The sequence below is a fragment of the Gorilla gorilla genome, chromosome 18, assembly GCF_029281585.2.
Source record: "Gorilla gorilla gorilla isolate KB3781 chromosome 18, NHGRI_mGorGor1-v2.1_pri, whole genome shotgun sequence".
In the NCBI taxonomy this organism is placed as follows: domain Eukaryota; kingdom Metazoa; phylum Chordata; class Mammalia; order Primates; family Hominidae; genus Gorilla; species Gorilla gorilla.
Window position 1 is genome coordinate 29,060,622 of NC_073242.2, and position 14,530 is coordinate 29,075,151.

At 47.5% G+C, this 14,530-nt stretch overlaps 1 protein-coding gene across 8 annotated transcripts in view; it reads right to left on the minus strand.

The window, feature by feature from the left end:
* LOC115932779 (sortilin-related receptor-like) overlaps positions 1-14,530 on the minus strand; it is a 308,035-nt gene that overhangs the window by 210,129 nt on the left and 83,376 nt on the right. For 3 of the 8 annotated variants that reach the window (XM_055365626.2, XM_055365612.2, XM_063699573.1), the window contains 4 exons: positions 14,207-14,384; positions 11,925-12,086; positions 7,392-7,484; positions 3,929-4,132 (listed from right to left, as the gene is read on the minus strand). In XM_055365626.2, coding sequence (XP_055221601.2) covers positions 3,929-4,132; positions 7,392-7,484; positions 11,925-12,086; positions 14,207-14,384 — 637 coding nt within the window. Of the gene's footprint in view, positions 1-3,928; positions 4,133-6,479; positions 6,606-7,391; positions 7,485-11,924; positions 12,087-14,206; positions 14,385-14,530 lie in introns of those variants that run through there. The other 5 variants (XM_055365614.2, XM_055365618.2, XM_055365615.2 and 2 more) reach the window with 5 other exon arrangements.

A 14,530-nucleotide genomic window follows, 5' to 3' on the forward strand; every position in this document is an offset into this window, starting at 1 on the left:
TGTGACAAAATCTAGAGCCAGCGAGGTGAGATGACCAGCTTCGGGGTCACACTGTGAGCTGGCAGTAGAATGTGGCAGGTGTCCTGATTCTCAGAAGAACATTCCAGTCCTCTAAGCCAGGGGCTGGCCAAGGATGGCTCAGGTCCACATTTGGCCCACACCTGTTTACATACGGCCCATGAGCTCAGCATTGATTTCATTTTTTTTATTTTTTTTGAGACAGAGTCTTGTACTGTTGCCCAGGCTTAGAGTGCAGTGGCGTCACCTCAGCTCACTGCGATCTCCACCTCCCGGGTTCAAACGATTCCCGTACCTCAGCCTCCCAAAAAGCTTGGATGACCAGCATGCTCCACCACACCTGGCTAATTTTTTTTTGTGGGGGGCTGGGAGGGGGTGGGGGGGCAGTGGCAGGAAAGGGTCTCACTCTGTTGCCCAGCCAGGAGTGTGTGGCATGATCTCACTGCACTCTGCAGTTGCTCACTGCAACTTCTGCCTCCTGGGTTGAAGCGATCCTCCTGCCTCAGCCTCCCGAGTAGCTATGACCACAGGTGCGCACCACCACTTCCAGCTAATTTTTGTATTTTTAGTACAGACGGGATTTCACCACGTTGGCTAGGCTGGTCTCAATCTGCTAGCCTCAAGCAACCCACCCGCCTCGGCCTCCCAAAGTGCTGAGATTACAGGTATGAGCCCCTGCGCCCAGCCAGATTTCATATTTTTTAAAAGTTAAAAAAATCAAAAGAACATTACATGACACATGCAAATTCTATAAAATTCAAATTTTGGTGTCTCTAAATACTTTTTTACAGGAACACAGCCACACCCATCAATTTCCATATTATCTAAGGCTATTTTTGCACTACGCTGGAAGAGACTGGTATTTGTGACAGAGACTGTATGGCCCGGAATTGCGAAAGTATTTACAGAAAAAGTTTCTTTACTCCTACTTTCTGCCAGTCTCTCTTGAAATTTAATGTGCATACACACCACCTAGAGAACTAGTTACAACTCAGATTCTGTTTCAGTGGATCTGGGCTGAGGCCTGAAATTCTGCACCGTTAACAAGCACCAGGTGATGCCATGGCTGCTGGTCCACGGACCATACTTTAGGTAGTGAGGATCCACTCCAGTGTCTCTACATGTCGACCTGAACCAGAAGCAGCAGCACCTAGGGATATGTTAGGAAAGCAAATACTCAGGCCCCAACCAGACCTACTAAAACTGAAAATTTGAGGGGCCCCGAAAGCTGAGTTTTATAGTAACAAGCTAGCAGCCAGCACTGTGGCTCATGCCTGTAATCCCAGCACTTTGGGAGGCCAAGGTGGGCGGATCGCCTGAGGTCAGGAGTTCGAGACCAGCCTGGCCAACATGGTGAAACACCATCTCTACTAAAGATATTTTAAAAATTAGCTGAGCATGGTTGCTGCACGCCTGTAATCCCAGCTACTCGGAGGCTGAGGTGGAAGAATCCCTTGAACCCGGGAGGCAGAGATTGCAGTGAGCCAAGATTGTGCCACAGCAATCCAGCCTGGGTGACAGACTGGGACTTCATCTCAATAAATAAATAAATAATAAAATATAATAACAAGCTCTCCAGGTGATTCTGATGCAGGCTTGAATTTGAACACCATCTCTCCTGCAGTTCCAGACCCTGAGAGATGTAAGGCAAGACTAAGAAAATTCAGTGGCAGCATGAACACGCTTTCGCAAATGCTGAAACGGCTGCAGCTTCCTTAGACATTCCACCTGAAACTCAGCTAAGATGAAGCAGGTGGTACTTTAACAGAAAAGTTCATATTCATAAACATGTTTAACTCTGCTTCACGGAAACTTGCCAGAAAAACATATAATTTGCCAACCTGACCAAGAGGGAATAGTTGTAATGAGCACATTACAAAAAGAATGACACAGTTAGTAAAAAGACAGAAAGAAAAAACAAACATGGGGCATGATCTGAAGTCATCCTTCACCATTAACTGTTTTTAACTGTGCTTAAAAAGGGAATTTCCAAAGTCCATCTCTGTATGGTCTCCTGATTTGCGGCCAACTTTGCAAAATAGTAAGTTTCACTGTTGTCTTTAAACTTTTCAAAGCCAGCTAGGCAGGGATAGACCCATTACCATACCCCAGGACAGGTACCAGAACTTTCAGTGTAGCATGGATCATAATAGCAAAAAAATAGGGAACAACCTGTTTTTGCAAGGAATGGGAGAAAGGGTAATTCCAGCAGGGCGCATCCACACGTCAGACAAGCATCCATCATGAACGCAAATGAAACAAGCTGGGAGTGGTAGCAGCCCACCTGGAGTCCCAGCTACTTAGGAAACTAAAGCAGGAGGATTGCTTGGGCCCAGGAGTTCAAGGCTGCAGTGAGCTATGATCGCACCACAGTACTCCAGCCTGGGGGACAGAGCGAGACCCCATTTCAAAACAAAACCCCCAAAAAAACTAAAATGAAGTAGACTAGAATGAACGAACTAAGACTATATATTGTTAACCAAAGAAAAGAGAACACTATGTACAGTATGATTCCACTTAAATCTGTCAAAGTATTTTTAAATACCTATATGCTTGTCCATTTTTCTCTAAAAGCATACACGAAACTGTCACTTTGGAAGAGAGGAACTGATGGAAGAGAGAACAATATACTTTTCATTTTATATCTTTTTTTTTTTTTTTTTTTACAATGGATGACAAATATTTGTTCAGCACCTGCTATGCACTGTTTTATATACTGAGGATACAGCAGTCAATAGAAAAGACAAAAACGCCCATCTGGAGCTGAGATCCTAGTGGGGGAAAAGCAGACAATAAAATAAGTACATTTTATTTTACTTATTTATTTATTTATTTTTTTTACTTTTTTGAGACAGGGTCTTGCTCTGTTGCCCAGGCTGGAGTGCCGTGGCTCGATCTCGGCTCACTGCAACCTCAGCCTCCCAGGTTCAAGGGATTCTCATGTCTCGGCCTCCTGAGTAGCTGGGAATATAGGCATGCACCACCGTGCCCAGCTAATTTCTTTTTTCTTTTTTTTTTTTTTTTTAGCAGAAACAGGGTTTCACCAGGTTGGCCAGGCTGGTCTCGAGCTCCTGGCCTCAAGTGATCTACCCACCTTGGACTCCCAAAGGGCTGGGATTACAGGCACAAGCCACCGTACCCAGCCCAAAATAAGTAAATTTTAGAGTGTGTTTAGACCATGCCACTTGACATGTGGCCCATGAGACACTGACAATCCACACTTTGTGACCAGTTGGTGACAAAATAAGGAGGCAGCACCATAATGTAGATCAACTATGGCACCAAGCGTGCCGTTCGACTCAGCTCGCACTTTTTGTCCTGCAAGGCTATCTTAATGCAGGAAGCAGGGGGCACTGGTTTACATTCTGGCACAAGCTCCTTATATCACAGTAAATAGATAACGAACAGTTCCTACACAGGTTGTTAGAAGCTGCTAAGTGTGAATAAAATAAAGGAGAATGGAGAAGATGGCAAATGTTTAAAAACCAAGTGTTCAGGGAAGGCCTTGCTGACATAGTGACTTTTTTGTTTGTTTTTGAGACAAGGTCTTGCTCTGTCGCCCAGGCTGGAGTGCACCGGCGTGATCTTGGCCCACTCCAACTGTCGCCTCCCAGGTTGCAGTAATTCTCTTGCCTCAGCCTCCCGAGTAGCTGGGACTACAGGCATGCGCCACCACACCCGGCTTATTTTTTTGTATTTTTAGTAGAGACTGGGTTTCATCATGTTGGCCAGGCTGGTCTTGAACTCCTGACCTCAGGTGATCCACCTGCTTTGGCCTCCCAGAGTGCTGGGATTACCAAGCATGAGCCACTGCACCTGAGCAACATAGTGACCTTTTAAAAATATTCAGGTACGCAGACAAAAGAAAACATCAAACAATGAGGGCCAGGAAAAATGTGGCTTCACTCACCAGGAAGGGCATGCAGACCCAGGTGAAGGTGCCCACGGCTGACAGGTAGGCAGACTTCTTCAGCACCTTCAGCTCCTCCTGCCTGATGGCCAGCACCTTGTCCTTGAATGCCAGCTCCCAGGCATAAAGCTTTAGCACTTTGATCCCATTGAGAATTTCGTTCATCAGCTTGATCCGATTGTCTTTGCTCTTCATGTGGGCCACCTTGGAAGAGAAGGGCAGTCAACACATCTGGGGTGACCCTGGGATCAGCCCATCACTCAACATCACCAGCTATTTTTTTCATAAACTTTATTATATACTTTGACATGTAAATGTTTTTTATATTGATTTTTTTTTTTCAAATAGAGATGGGGTTTCACCATGCTGCCCAGGCTGGTCTCAAACTCCTGTGCTGGGATTACAGGTGTGAGCCACCGCACTGGGCCTCAACTTCACCGTCTATTAAAAATGGGCCTCCTGAGGGTGGGAGAGCTGACCCTGTAATCCCTACTAGCCCTACTCTTGAGCCCCAAGACCACACCAAAGGACCCCGGTATCAAGAAAAAAAAAACCCCTTCAAATCATGTTAGGTTAGACATTGGAGAAACATACTCAATTTAGAATCCAGGAACAGAGGCAAGAAAAACCCTTCACGTGTACAGAAAAGAAGGGATTCAATCCCTACTCTGATGACCCAAACACAGGAGACATGGTGGTGGTGGTTTTCTTCTCTGTTTTCTTATTTTTTCTTTTTTTTTTTTTTGTGACAAGAGTCTCACTCTGTTGCCCAGGCTGGAGTGTAGTAGCATGATCTCGGCTCACTGCAACCTCTGCCTCCCGGGTTAAAGAGATTCTCCTACCTCAGCCTCCTGAGTAGCTGGGACTATAAACGCCTGCCACCACACCTGGCTAATTTTTCTATTTTTAGTAGAGACGGGGCTTCACCATGTTGGCCAGGCCGGTTTCGAACTCCTGACCTCAGGTGATCCACCGACCTCGGCCTACCAGAGTGCTGGGATTACAGGCATGAGCCACCGCACCCAGCCTGTTTTCTTATTTCTTGTCAGCCCAGTTTTCTTTTTTTTTGGAAACATCATCTCACTCTGGCATCCAGGCTGGAGTGCAGTGGCATGATCATAGCTCACTACAGCCTTGAATTCCTGGGCTCAAGCGATCCTCCCACCTCAGCCTCCTTAGTATCTGGGACCACAGGCACATGCCACCACACCCAGCTCATTTTTGTATTTTTTGTAGAGATGGCACCTTGCTATGTTGCTCAGGCTGGTCTTGCACTCCTGGCCACAAGCCATCCTCCTGCCTCAGCCTTCCAAAGAGCTGGGATTACAGACATGAGCCCCTGTGCCTGGCCCGTGGTTGTTAAAATAGTGAAATGTTTCTGTACTGCCTAGCACTGGTTCCAAATAGTGGATACTTGTGCAGTGCAGTTGTTAAATACTTTTACTACCACCCAGGATTTTGTGTATAGCAGCAACTTTTCTAAGCATTTTACATGTGTTCAGACACTTAACAATCACAAGAACTCTTATCGTTTAGTGCTACAGTCACCCCCGGGTCACAGATGGGAAGAATGTAAGCTACATGATCTGGAGGCCAGGGACGGAAATGGGTTGAGTCGGGCCACTCAGGGCATCCTACACATCAAGAGACTGAAGGGTGACTCAATCCTAAAGCCCCTGCCTCACCCATCCCACCCAACCCTACCCCGTGAGGCCTCTCCTTCCAACAGGCCCATGTCCTGAAACTCATCTCCCTGTGGTACCGCGTCAGTGCAGCCAAGTGCTCCCATTTGAAATTCCACAGCACACCATAAATATCCATCAACAGAAGAGCAGAGAAATAAACCGCACCATCTCTGTCATAGACCAAAAGGCACCAGGTCGGGAGAATGAATTGAAGCTATACGGCACAGCACAGAGAGGTCCCCAAAGCAGGGCGCTAAAAGACAAAAATCATGCTGCCTTGTGGGCCCATTTAGGTAAAAACAGATATGGTAATAATATCAAACACACAAAACATATATAATGGCCAGGCATGGTGGCTCACGCCTGTAATCCCAGCAATTTGGGAGGCCGAGGCGGGTGGATCATCCGAGGTCAGGAGTTCAAGACCAGCCTGGCCAATGTGGTGAAGCCTCATCTCTACTAAAAATACAAAGATTAGCTGGGTGTGGTGGTGGGCACCTGTAATCCCAGCTGCTCGGGAGGCTGAGGCAGGAGAACTGCTTGAACCCGGGAGGCAGAGGTTGCAGTGAGCCAAGATCGTACCACTGCACTCTAGCCTGGGCAACAAAGTGAGACTCCATCTCAACAAACAAACAAAAAAAACCCACATATATAAAAACAAACCAAACTATACCATTAATCAGGTCTGTATATACATACGTAGAAAGTTGTAGAAGGATTTGCTTCTATATATTTGCAGTGGTTGAGAGAGTAGGGAAGGGGGTATCCCCTTTTAATTTACGTACTTATGTACGATTTAAACTTTTTTTTTTTTTTTTTCGAGACAGGGTCTCACTCTGTTGTGCAGTGGCACAATCATGGCTCACCACAGCTTCGACCTCCTGGGTTCAGGTGATCCTCATGCTTCAGCCTCCCAAGTAGCTGGGACTACAGGCACGCATCACCACACGCAGCTAACTTTTCCATTTTTGGTAGAGACAGGTTTCACCATGTTTCTCAGGCTGGTCTTGAACTCCTAAGCTCAGGCGATCCACCCACCTTGGCCTCCCAAAATCCTGAAATTACAGGGGTGAGCCCGGCTTGATTTGAACTTTTTTATAATAAGAAACCTCACTCTATTACTTGGGTATTCAAACTTTTTAAAATACAAAATATCTCCAAAAATAAAAAGCTGAAAGCCGGGCATGGTGGCTCACACCTGTAATCCCAACACTTTGAGAGGCTGAGGCAACAGGATCACTTAAGCCCAGGAGTTTGAGACCAGCCTGGGCAACACAGCAAGGCCCCATTTTAGAAATTAATTATTTTAATTTAAATAAAGAGATTAACAGCATGTATCCTATAAGGTAAGAGCTAATAAGGGGGAAAAAAGTAGGGGGTAATTTGTACTCAACTCTTGAAAGCTGAGTCACACATACACATAACAAACAAGACTGTGGGAAACAAGGACTTTCTCGGAGGCTCACAGACCTTCTGATTCCAGTCACCGGCCTACAAGGTCTAACCATGTGTCAGGAGCTCTCAATCTTGGCTGCCCAATACAATGACCTGGGAGGCTTTAAAACATCTTGATGTCCAGACCCCACCCACAGTAAGTGAATCAGAATCCCAGATATGCGGCCGGGGCATCAGCATTTGTTAAGGCTCCCCAAGTGACTCCAACTGGCAGGCAAGGCTGAGAACCCCAGGGACAGAGCAGAAGGAACTGGACTAGAATCCTCATGGAGAGGCCCCTGCCTAGGGCCCGGCTTGGGGGCCCGCAGAGACACATGCCTTACCTGATACGTCTTGGTCTTCATCGCCATCACAGCATTGACGGGCACCATGAGGACCATCACCGCCACTCCAGCCAGGACGGAGGGGCCCAGGTTCTAAGGAAGGAAAGGAGACTCTTCATCACTCACCAGACAGAAGAAAACAGGGCCCGTAACAGCTTCCCCGGCTGATCCATCCCACATGGATGCTGCTGACCAAGTTCAGGGCAAGGTGTGTTACTTTTACCCCACAATAGGGTGTTAAGAGCCTGTGGTTTCATTCCTGAGCATGTCTCCAGGTCCTCCCAATCCCTTGAAGAATAAGCAGGTCCATGCTCCTTTCTCCCAAGCCCTTGGGGCCACATGAGTTTTGCAAATTGCAACTTCAGGCTTCTAATTTTTTTTTTTTTTTCGGAGATGAGGTCTCGCTATGTTGCCCAGGCTGCAGTACAGTGGCTATTTGCATCAGTGATCCTCCTACTTCAGCCTCCAAAGTAGCTGGGACTACAGGTAAGCATTAGGTCTTGCTACATTGCCCAAGCTGGTCTCCAACTCCTGGGCTCCAGCGATCCTCCCAATTCAGCCTCCCAAGTAGCTGTGACTAGTCACATCACCATGCCCAGCTAATTTTTTTGGTTTTTTGTAAGGACAAGGTCTCACTATGTTACTCAAACTGGTCTCTATCTCCTGGGCTCAAGTGATCCTCCCAACTCAGCCTCCCAAGTAGCTGTGACTACAGTCACACCACCATGCCCGGCTATTTTTTTGATTTTTTGTAGAGACAAGGTCTCACTATGTTGCCTAAGCTGGTCTCAAACTCATGGGCTCAAGCGACCTTCCCACCTCTGCCTCCCAAGTCGCTGGGATTACAGGCGCGAGCCATCACACCCAGCTTAGATTTTTAGAAAGGTAATAAGGTAGTAAGCAGAAAAGTGTGAACATGACCACCTGACTGCTTTTCCTGCTTGAAGGCTGCTTACAAGTTTAGCCCTTGGCTACTGTCTGCATACTTACAGGGTTTCCACCATTAACAGAATTGGGTAGAGTAGCTCAGTGTGCCTCAACTGTTTGTACAAACAATATGGTTTATGCTGAACACCGCTTTCCCTCTGGGAGTCTAGACTTTTGGTATGTGCCAAGCAAAGGCTGCTTATGTGACCTGCCCCTAATATAAACCCAGGAACTGGGCTCCTACCAAGCTTCCCTGGTTGGCAACATTTCACACACATAATCATCATGGTTGCCAGAGAATTAGTGAACCTGTGACTCTGCTGGGGACTCACAGAAGCCTGCACCTGGCTTCTCTTGAACACCGCCCCATGTGTGCCTTAATTCCTTGCTAATTTTGCTGTATTAACTTATAGCTTTGTGTACAGGTGCAGTGACTGACACCTGTAATCCCATCACTTTGGGAGGCCAAAGTGGTAAGATAGCTTGAGGGTAGAAGTTCAAGACCAGCCTGGGCAACACAGCAAGACCCCCATTTCTACAAAAAAATAAATAACTTAGCCAGGCATGGTGGCGTGCACCTGTAGTCCCCAGCTAGATGAGATGACAAAGTGGGAAGACTGCTTGAGGCCAGGAATTTAAGGCTGCAGTGAGCTATGATCGCACCACTGCACTCCAGCCTGGGCAATAGAGCAAGACTCTGTCCCTTAAAAAAACAAAAAAAACAATAACAAGAACAAAAAAACAAGACAGCCCCCACAACAAAGAACTGTCTGGCCCCAAGTGTCAACAGTGCTGAGCTCAAGCAACTACCATCTAAAACAAAATGTGATGTTAGACAATTTTCTTAACGGTTCATAAACCAATCCTGAAGGCAGTTCTAGAACAAATGTTCCAAAAATATTTTTCCCATAGTAGCACTTTTACAAAAGTGGACTCCCCAAGACACCGGCTTGAAAAGACAATTTATTTAGATTTTTTTTTCTTCTAGAGATAGGGTCTTGCCTCGTCACCCACGTAGGAGTGCAGTGGTGTGATCCTAGCTCACTGCAGCCTCTGCACTCCTAGGCTCAAGCAATCCTCCTGCCTCAGCCTCCACGGTAGCTGGGACCACAGGTAGGCACCATCACGCCCAGCTAATTTTTTTTTTTTTTTTTTTTTTTTTGTAGAGACAGGGTCTCACTATGTTGCCCAGGCTGGTCTCAAACTCCTGGCTTCAAGCAATCCTTCCACCTCAGCCTCCCAAAGTGCAGGGATTACAGGCGCATGCCACCTATATCTGTACCCAGCCTATTAGATAATTAAATTCTGGTGTTTTTTCTGAGTTTTATTATTAGAAACACTTTACTCACCTTCTGCTCTACAAATGTACAAAAAAAAAAACCAAACTACAGCCAAATAAACCAGTAATTTTTTCTTCTTCCTTTTTCTTTTTTTTTGAGACAGAGTCTCGCTCTGTTGCCCAAGCTGGTATGCAGTGGTGCAAACTCAGCTCAATGCAACCTCCACCTCCCGGATTCAGGCCATTCTCCTGCCTCAGCCACCCAAGTAGTTGAGATTATAGGCATACACCACCATGCCCGACTAATGTTTATATTTTTAGTAGAGACGGGGTTTTGCCATGTTGGCCAGGCTGCTCTCCTGGCCTCAGATGATCCACCCACCTTGGCCTCCCAAAGTGTTCAGATCACAGGCATGAGCCATTTCGTCCAGCCCTTCTCTTTCAATAACAGATAATAATTTGAGCTGTGCCCATTATGCATCAGGCCCTGCTGGGGTTGTACCCACGGAAGACACAAAAGTCAGCTGCTATATGTCTGCAAGTAGCTAACATGTTACCCTTCAAAGAGGAGGCAGTACACTGAGCATGCAAAAAAAAAAAAAAAACAAAAAAACAAAAAACTATTTCAGGGAGTGGGCTGGGCACGGTGGCTCACGCCTGTAATTCCAACACTTTGGGAGACCACAGAGGGTAGATCACCTGAGGCCAGGAGTTCAAGATCAGCCTAGCCAACATGGTCAAACACTGTCTCTACTGAAAATACAAAAAAAAAAAAAACATTTAGTGGGTGTGGTGGCGTAAGCCTGTAGTCCCAGCTACTCGGGAGACTGAGGTAGGAGAACTGCTTGAAACTGGGCGGCAGAGGTTGCAGCGAGCCAAGATGGCACACCACACTCCAGCCTGGGCAACAGAGCGCGACTCCATGTCAAAACAAAAACAAAACAAAAAAAACTATTTATGAAAGTATTATTAGATGAGTTCCTATACTAAAGTTATTGGGATTCAAAATTCAAAAGAAGTCCATCTAATGGAGAGGGGACGGTAAATCAATGGAAGTAGTGTTTGTTACAGCCTTGGGGGATGAGCAGGCTTTCATCAATTAGGAAGAAGGAAGGAAAGGTACGTGGCAAAGATCCAGAGGTAGCAAAGCACAAGGCATGTGTTGTGCTATGAGCCTCTTTGCTTATCATTTTATTTTGGGAACTCTCCCTCTCCACATGGAAGGGCTGTCAATCACATCTCTTCTGCCAAGGGAGAGGACATGTGACCCAGGCTGGCCAATGAGAGAACTCTGCCTCCTGGGCCACAGTGATTGGTTCACGGGTGTGAATACGACCAACCCAGGCCAATCAGAGCGCACTCTGAGACTGACTCTGGCTGTGCAGAGAAATGCTGCCTTGTCTTTTCTCTGGCACCTTTATCTGTCAGGATGTTATCAGCCCAAAGCTACGGAGCCATGTAGGGAAGTACCACTGAGAATAATGTTAACTCAGAGGACAACAGGGCAGTAGGTGAAACTGAGTACTGACAACATTGCTTGATCTCCTGGATCAATCCACACCTGAAGCTAGTCCCCAGATTTCTGAGATACATGCAGCCCCAAAGTTCCCTTTATTGACTTAAGCTACTTTTTTTTATTTTTATTTTTTTGAATTGGAGTTTCACTCTTGTTGCCCAGGCTGGAGTGCAATGGCCCAATCTCGGCTCACCGCAACCTCCGCCTTCCAGGTTCAAGCAGTTCTCCTGTCTCAGCCTCCCAGGTAGCTGGCATTACAGGCATGCACCACCACGCCCAGCTCATTTTGTATTTTTAGTAGAGACAGGGTTTCTCCACGTTGCGGCTGGTCTCGAACTCCTGATCTCAGGTGATCTGCCCGCCTTGGCCTCCCAAAGTGCTGGGATTACAGGCGTGAGCCTCCGCAACCAGCCACTTAGGCTACTTTAAGATAGATTTATATCCCTTGCAATTGAGAGAATTTTGACCACCATAATTAGGGACTAGTGAATAAGTGAGTCTGGTTAGCGTTTGGGAGGATTCAATGGGAGAAATATGATGTGTCCATTGTAGGGTAGTTAATTACTGACACTGTCAAGGAAAAGAGATAATGAAAACGCCATGCCACCAAGGAGAACATCAACCTGACAATTCAGGAAAGGAACAAAATACTGAGGAATTGGTTAACAGGCTGGAAAATAAAATATGAACGACAGCCGGAACTGCCAGGGAGCTCTACATGCCATTACCATCAACACCCACTCCCTCAGCCCACTGCCCACACGTAGAAGTCCCTCCCTGCATGCAAAGGGAAACGGCATCAAACACACACCAGCCACAGGAGGTAGAGAGCAACGATGACTTGCAGGGGGGCTGACCAGATCATGTTGATGTATGTGGCCAAGTCCACGAACCTCTGAGCGTCCACAGACATGAGGTTGACAATCTCCCCGACCGTGGAGGATTTTCTGGCTGAACTGGTGATCACCAGGGCCTGTGGGACAAAGGAGAGGGAAGGGGGGTGAGTGTGGCAGGTGAAGAGGCCTGACTCTCCCTCCAGACCCACGGAGAGGAAGGAGACTCTCAGGGGCAGAAATGCCGCAGATCTCTGCTCCTCCCCTCCCGACCTATCTGTCTGCCCAGGACGCCTGTGTCATCTCAAAGCCCACATTCTTATCCACGGTGCTCAACGCCTCCCAACCTTGAACTCATCAGTTGGCAAGGGACCCTAGGTGTCCTCGAAACCAGGGCTTCGCATGCTTTAATGTGCACACATGTAGCCGGGTTTTTTTGGGGGGAGTGGTGGGGGGTGGGGGGAGTTGTTTCGGATTCTGCAAGTCTGGGCTGTGGCCTGGGATTCTGCATTTCTACGCTTCCAGGCTGTGCCAATGCTACTGGTCCCAGGTCCCACTGAAGGACTGAGTGTCTGGGCCAGGGTCTCTAATCCTTGGCATTCTTGACATCTGGAGCCAGATAATTCTTTGGGGGGCTGTCTTGCGCGCCGTAGGAGTTTTAGCAGCAATCCCTGGCTTCGACCCACTACATGCCCTCACCCCCCGTTGGGACAACGAAAAATGCCCCCAGATATTGCCAAACATGCCCTGGTGGGGAAAATCTCCCTAGCCCTCAAACATGATTGCACACTATCACCTGGTGAGTTTTAAAAACACTAAGACATTAGCAGGCGTGGTGATGCATGCCTCTGGGCCCAGCTACGTGGTGGGCTGAGGTGGCAGGATCATTTGAGCCCAGGAGGTGGAGGCTGCAGTAAGCCAAGATCATGCCACTGCACTCTAGCCTGGGTGACAGAGCGAGACCCTATCTCAAAAAATAAAAATAAATAAAAAATAAAAACAGTGACACCTGGGTGCAACCACAGCAATCGCAATTTCACTGGTCTGGTGCAACCTAGGTGTCAGGAAGTTTTTTTGCTTTTTGAGACAGGGTCTCATTCTGTCACACAGGCCGGAATGCAGGGATGCTATCAGGACTCACTGCAGCCTCCAACTCCGGGGCTGAAGTGATTCTTTTAACTCAATGTCCTGAGTAGACGGGACTACAGGTACGCACCACCATACCTGGCTAATTTTTTAAAATTTTCTGCAGAGCCAGGGTCTTGCTATATTGACCAGGCTGCTATTGAACTTCCAGCCTCCAGTGATTCCCCCACCTTGGTCTCCCAAACTGCTGGGATTACAGGCATGAGCTACAGTGCCTGGCCTGCATCAGTTTAAGGTCCCCAGATGAGTCTAATTCACAGACAGGCCTGAGAATCACTCCTCTAGTTCATCAAGTACCTGCAAGACTGTCTCTTCCTAACCTAGAATCCAAGCAGTTTCCTTGACCTCGAGACAAAAAAAAAATTTATAGAGATCAAGAAGGTAATTTAGGTCCTTTGAAATTGGATGTACACAAATGCCTGCTACATACTCTTATCATGCAAGGAATGTGCCACCTGCTCAGTTCAAATTAAGAGTGACAACAGGCTGGGCGTGGTGGCTCATGCCTGTAATCCCAGCACTTTGGGAGGCTGAGGCAGGCGGATCACCTGAGGTCAGCAGTTCAAGATCAGCCTGGCCAACATGGCAAAACCCTGTCTCTACTAAAAATACAAAAATTAGCCGGTCGTGGTGGCAGGCGCCTGTAGTCCCAGCTACTCAGGAGGCTCAGGCAGAAGAATCGCTTGAACTCAGGAGGTGGAAGTTGCAGTGAGCCAAGATCACGCCACTGCACTCCACTCTAGGGGAGAGAGTGAGACCTGGTCTCAAAAAAATGAAAAAAAAGAGTGACAACAAGCTGAAACACAGAATGTTAACAGCAGAATGAGGATCCAAACTTGGATTTCCCCACATCAAGGGCCACTGATCCATCTAAGAAACTCAATTACTCACAGCTGATACACCAAAACATCTACACGCCAACCCCTGAAATCAGCTTTCCTAACGTACAACGCCTGATGCGTACTGTCCCTGCCACCTAAGGTCACGGAAGCTACCCTCATCCTACTGCTCCAGAAGCTGGGCTGGAAATCCCCACGCTGGCCCCAGAGTAACCCAGGGCTGCAGGAGGGGATGTGGAAGTCGGGCCACATGCCAATGGCACAGCGCCCCCTACCTTCCGATAGACAGCCCCAATGACAGCGGTCTTGATCCTCATGCCACTGACAAAGCAGATGTGGAAGTACTGGTGCAGCACGAGGGTCTGCAGGCAGGCAGTGACAAACAGCAGCACGGTGTAGAAGTAGCCCTGCCAGTCTGGGGCCTTCGTGTCGTTCACGAACTTGATGAGCAACCTGCAAAGGAGCAAAGAGAGGGCCTGGAATGACTTGTGACACGTGGGGGCAGGGAAAAGAGCTTCAGTGTTGGCACTGCAACTTTCTCCTGAGCCAGATGAGCTAGACACTATCACTTCAATTTCATAGACGGAAAAACAAGTCCA